The sequence below is a fragment of the Nerophis ophidion genome, linkage group LG06 (genome assembly GCF_033978795.1).
Source record: "Nerophis ophidion isolate RoL-2023_Sa linkage group LG06, RoL_Noph_v1.0, whole genome shotgun sequence".
In the NCBI taxonomy this organism is placed as follows: domain Eukaryota; kingdom Metazoa; phylum Chordata; class Actinopteri; order Syngnathiformes; family Syngnathidae; genus Nerophis; species Nerophis ophidion.
This window is the reverse complement of record NC_084616.1, coordinates 31,379,675-31,385,378: the sequence shown is the minus strand read 5'-3', so window position 1 is coordinate 31,385,378 and position 5,704 is coordinate 31,379,675. Positions and strand designations below refer to the sequence as shown.

At 41.6% G+C, this 5,704-nt stretch overlaps 1 protein-coding gene across 1 annotated transcript; it reads left to right on the top strand.

Annotated features, from left to right (window-relative positions):
- The first annotated feature begins 614 nt into the window (after positions 1 to 614).
- sp5l (Sp5 transcription factor-like) lies at positions 615 to 5,215 on the top strand. The gene is made up of 2 exons (XM_061902254.1): positions 615 to 984; positions 3,244 to 5,215. The coding sequence occupies exons 1-2, from the start codon at positions 931 to 933 to the stop codon at positions 4,291 to 4,293; spliced, it is 1,104 nt and encodes a 367-aa protein (XP_061758238.1). The 5' UTR covers positions 615 to 930; the 3' UTR covers positions 4,294 to 5,215.
- Positions 5,216 to 5,704: the final 489 nt, after the last annotated feature.

The window sequence follows — 5,704 nt, the reverse complement described above, 5'->3', positions numbered from 1 at the left end:
CTGCGACTTCCCGTAGAGGCAGGGCATTTGTCTTAGCACCGAAATTTGTGACCTTTATCGTGGATGTTCTCTACTAAATCCTTTCAGCAAAAATATGGCAATATTGCGAAATCATCAAGTATGACACATAGAATGGACCTGCTATCCCCGTTTAAATAAGAACATATCATTTCAGTAGGCCTTTAAATGACATCTAAGTTTGCTCTTCTTACAAAAAAAAAGCTGTGTCAGATGCTTCTGTGATCTAAATACATTGTGGATCTATTATTATTCAAATTCCCACGGTGGACTTGAAAGAAGTTAAAAATATTTTTTGACTGAACTGCTCTTTTTTTTTTTTTTTTTACACATTAAGCATTTTTTCGAGATCCTTGGTGTAAAAGAAAAAAAAGTTGCTGAATTATTTTGAATGTTTTACAATAATAAATAAAAAAGGATTGGATATGTGAGCCCTCTTTCACAACTTGGTAACAATAAAGGGGAGGAGTGAGTTGTTGGGGTCATCTTTTGGTTGAAATTGGGAGAAATGATGAGAAGCCCACCCTCCTCCTCCTCCTCCTTCCTCCCTCACATCTCCTCGCTATTGACTCTTCCTCCTGCATCATACAGGAGAGACCCCGTGGAGCGGATCTTTAGCTTCTATAAAGACAAGATGCATGTCGGCTCCTCAGGAGACGATTGCAGGGATTTATAGCGCCCATCTTCACGTCTCCTCCTCATCCTCATCATCCTCACGTCTTCACCCTCAACACTTTTACGCGCAGGACAACAACAATAACAACAACAACAACAACAAACGAGGAGCAGTTTGTGTTGCTGGTTTTAAATGACGCAGGATTGTCGCAAATTCGGTCATTGCAAAGAGCAATTGAGGAGAGAAGTTGTGTACTTTTGCCCACACTCACACACGCGTGGAAGTGCGTGGAGGACATGGCTGCACTGACGATACAAAGGACCGACAACTTTTTGCACACCTTTTTGCAGGTTTGTTGCACAACTATTGTCTGTATCTTCTTCTGTTGTGTTTGTGGCTCTTGTTGAATTTATTCAATTAACTAAAAATATTCAATTACTACATGTATTTCAACCAGTTATGAATATAGTCACGCAACTTTAGTTTAATCTAAAATTACTACTTTAACATATATGCATATTATACAATTGTATGGAGTTAGATACCGTTAAAACAACAACAACAACAACAACAAACATTTAACGATAGCACTATTCTGTTTTTGAATGTGTTTGAATGGTAATAAAAGAAAGTTAGATTTTGTAAATTATAACTGGTATTGCAGAAATGATTACATTGTAAAACCCTTAAAGTATAAAACCAGTTTTAGAGCTGCAAATACTATACCATTAAATCGGTTAGGAAAAAACTTGAATTTCGAAGCTGTCATTTCATTTAATCGTTCAATTAGTCTCACTAATTGTAAGGGATGAAATCCAAACCCGGAATTTCAAATACATGGACATAGTTTCCGCTCGGCCACATCAACATAGCGCATATGAGATTGTTGGTGTGTGGATTCTGTGATTTGTATGGCGGCAAACGGCAAATATTTTATTTTTATTTTTATTATCAATGTTTGCAGGTTGAAAGTGCAATTTTAAAAAGAAAAAAGGAAAAGAATGAAGGTCATGACAAGCAGAATTCCATCCATCCATCCATCCATTTCTACCGTTCAAGGTTGCGAGGGGTCGCTGGAGCCTAGAAATGTTTTTGTTTATTCAAACTATTTTCCCTAAAATATGTTTTCAGGTCATCAAGTGTGTTTTTTCCGATTAGTCGATAAGTCGGACAATATGATCGATAAATTACTTGATTACTAAAGTAACGGACAGCTCGTTTTTTGATCCACTTAGAAAATATATTTATTGAGGCTGTCAAATTTAACGAGTTAATGCAGACAATAAATAACAATAGTACGCATTTATCACCTACAAGCACTGATCAATCACCCGATTTATTTTGACCGCTTGTACTCCTTGACTTTGACCGCAGGTTACCTGGAAGACGGCGTGGACACTGAAGTTGCTCTGTGACAAATTAACGCTTCAAAATACTTTAGATACAAAGGCTAGTTTTGAACAAATACATGACGTGCATTCGAGTAAAACTTGTTTGTAAAAGTCAGTCTACGACATTTTGACAATAATGTTAAAATATTGGGGTCTTATATTAAAGTTATTTAAAATTATGAAAGCAAGTAATTTACTGTGATAAATTATAATTTAAAAGTGTGATTATTCTTACTTAAAAAACAAAATGTTTACATCTACGCATGTTGACAAGGACCAGAGAACGGAACCAACAGTTTTAAAAAGTCGCTGCATTGACTCCTCATCCACGTCAGGGTCGATTTTAAAGTTGTATTATTAGTTTTTAAATGTCTTATTGGCTTTGGACCTCCTTATAAATCTGACCTGCTTTTACCGTGTGAACCCTCGCGGATCCTGTGGTCCTCTGGCACCAAACTTTTATCTTTACCAAATACCAGAACAAAGACCCACAGGGAGGCGGCATTCAGCCACTATGGCCCCCACCTGTGGAACAGTCTGCCAGAGAGCCTCAGGACTGCAGGGACCCTTGACATTTCAAAAAAACAAAAAAAAAAACGTTAAAGATATTCCTTTTTAATCAGTGTTTTTAATGAACATTTTAAACTCTTCTTGGATATTTTAAAATTGTTATTCTTTTATTCTTTTTTAATTTTGTATTCTTATTTTCTGTTTTATTTATTGCTATTATTACTATATACAATTGTACTATAATATACTATTATTATTCCCTCAATGTTATGTTTTTATTCATTTATTAATATATTGTTTATATTTTGAATTATATTTTATACAATTTTTTTAGATGGTGTTACTATTAGTTATTCTCCAGTGGCATTTTCCCTTAATCCTCAGTGCCATGCCATGTTTTGTTATTGGCAATATTGTTGTGTGTGTGGGTTTGTGTGCGTGAGCGCATGTGTGTCATCTTCTTTTTTCTTTATTTCAGTGTAAAGCTCTTGCCTGTGTATGAAGAGTGTCAGATAAAAAAGTTTGGTCGATTAATATGTTCACACAATTGCATTATGTCATAATTAGTCATAATGAGTATAATCCCACTAAGTAAAATTCTCATTACACTGTATAAAATGATGGGTTCAATAATTTAATAAAACCTTATTTAAAGATGACTTCAATTGGATTTTTTTGTAAACAAGTGTCTGCCTTCTCACCGCACAGGACCGCACCCCGAGCTCCTCTCCAGAGGGTCCCCCCAACGCCCTGTCCTTCCTGGCCACCACGTGCAGCCAGGCCTGGCAGGTGGGCAGCGCCATGGGCTCCGAGGGCTCCCAGTTCCCCTACGAGGGTACCGTCAGTTCCACCTCAGGGATGTTCCAGCTGTGGAGCAACAACATGGCGCCTAGCACAGCCCTCAGCGCGCATCAAATGACTTTCACCGTGCCCAAGGTGCAGTTCCCTCACGGACACATGCAGTCTGGCCTGGGTCACCCCCACCACCACCATCATCACCATCACGCCCATCACCACCATGAGCTGCCTCTCACCCCGCCGGCCGAGCCCGCCTCGTCATACTCATTTGATCTCTCCCCAGTTAAGGTGTTGGCCTCTCAGCCGCAGACCAACGCCTCCTACTACCCTCAACACAACAGCGTAGGACAAAACTTCCCCAGCTTCCTGCAGAACTCCTCAGCCAGGCATCACCTGCCCGGAGGCCACGGGGAGGAAGGGCAGCAATGGTGGAGCCTTCCTCAAACCAACGCCACCCCTTCCAACCACGCCTTCGCTTTGGGCAGACAGCTGGTGTTGGGCCATCAGCCTCAGATTGCTGCTCTCCTGCAGGGGACCTCCAAGGGCCTCCTCAGCTCCACACGCCGCTGCAGGCGCTGCAAGTGCCCCAACTGCCAAGCTAACGGCGGAGGGTTAGAGTTTGGCAAGAAGAGACTGCACATCTGCCATATTCCGGAGTGCGGCAAGGTGTACAAGAAGACCTCGCACCTGAAGGCTCACCTGCGCTGGCATGCCGGCGAGAGGCCCTTCATCTGCAACTGGCTCTTCTGCGGGAAAAGCTTCACCCGATCGGATGAGCTGCAGCGGCACCTGCGCACGCACACCGGGGAGAAGCGATTCGGCTGCCAGCAGTGCGGCAAGAGGTTCATGAGGAGCGACCATCTCTCCAAACACGTCAAGACCCACCAGACCAGGAAGAGCCGGTCCGGCCAGCCTTTGCAGGGCGCAGACCCACTGCTCGCCAACATCAAGCGAGAGTAATCCTTCCAAAAATGGAACTTTTGCAATGTGGGGTCAACATGTAAGCTTATTTTAGAGGTGGTCATGAATAAAGTCAATTCAAATCACATTTGAAAAAGTGTGTTCTCAATCGGAATTCATGTGAAACTGAATGTATGTTATATATTTAAATGCCTCGGTGCAGGGCTATTCAACTGGCGGCCCGGGGGCCAAATCCGTTCAAAACTTGGGACATTTTTGCAGCAAACTCCTAAAAACGGTTCGATTTCCTGTTGTATAAACGGATCTGGGACCACTGTAAACACATTGGCAGATCCTTACATGGGCATTTCAACCTTGCAAGCAAATATAGAACACGGGGGTCCAAACTTGTGACTTACATACCTGAGGTGTTCCTCAAAGAACCCCTTTAAGTCCTCTCCTTTTTGGCTCTTACATTTTCTTTTTGTAATGTAATTTATGTAAATAAGGTGTCAGTAGTCAACTTCTTTAGTTGGACTAGTGGTGTTCCACAGGGTTCCATTTTAGGTCCTCTCTTTTCCATGATTTGGGCTATTTAACAGGTGACCTGCCAGTTCAGTTGTAAATACTTGTGAGAGACTCAGCAGAGCTCTCTTACTCGGACAAAATAAATAGAGCTCAATCAAATGTCTGCTGTAGAGGACGCTGGTTCTCCGGAATATACAAAATAAGAATGATAGTGAAGGGAAAAGTCTGACGCTCCCAGTCTTTAGCTTTTTAGAAAGGTTGCCCCAAAGCCATTCAGTTGGATATCCCTGCCTTAGAGCATTTAAAAAGTAGCCATACAAAAAGTAGACAACAATTCTGGGCTTGACAATCTTCCATCAACTTATCTCACACTCACTGATGATTTCTTTGTACATTGTGTAAAAATGTCAACTGTAATCAGGTTAATGGCTGCATGTACATTTCACTAATAAACCGTGGTTGAAACAACTGAATGTTACTTTCTTACGTCCCGATTGTTAATTTCAGTGATCACAAAGCTTTTAACTCTTTTTTTTTTTTAATCAGCTCATTCACTAAAAAGTGTGGCTAACCCCCCAAAAAGCCCCCCGAGCTCACAAAAACCCCTAACATTGTATTTAAATGATAATTTGATCCTCTGCAGAATACAAATGCTGGCCCATTGTGTGAAGGAAGCCCAACATGGTGGGCTGTTCAAAGACCTTCTCACCTCGGAGTAAACACTCGACCCATTGATGGAGTTGTTTGTTGCTTCTTCTGCAATCAAGTTCACAGTCGTGTGGTCTTTTAATGGCTGTTTTCTTTCTCTCCATGGAGAAGATTGAGTCAACAGATGCCACGGCAGGGCACTGGCCAGGGATTCCCCCGTGAATGGGACCCCTGTTGCTGAGACCCCCGCAGCGGTGACAGAAATTCCCTTTGATTTTGCACCCTTGTGAAAGTT

Coding starts and splice junctions, on each gene's coding strand:
- sp5l (XM_061902254.1), top strand. CDS start 931: ATGGCTGCACTGACGATACAAAGGACCGACAACTTTTTGCACACCTTT. Junction 985..3,243: donor TTTTGCACACCTTTTTGCAG/GTTTGTTGCACA, acceptor CTCACCGCACAG/GACCGCACCCCGAGCTCCTC.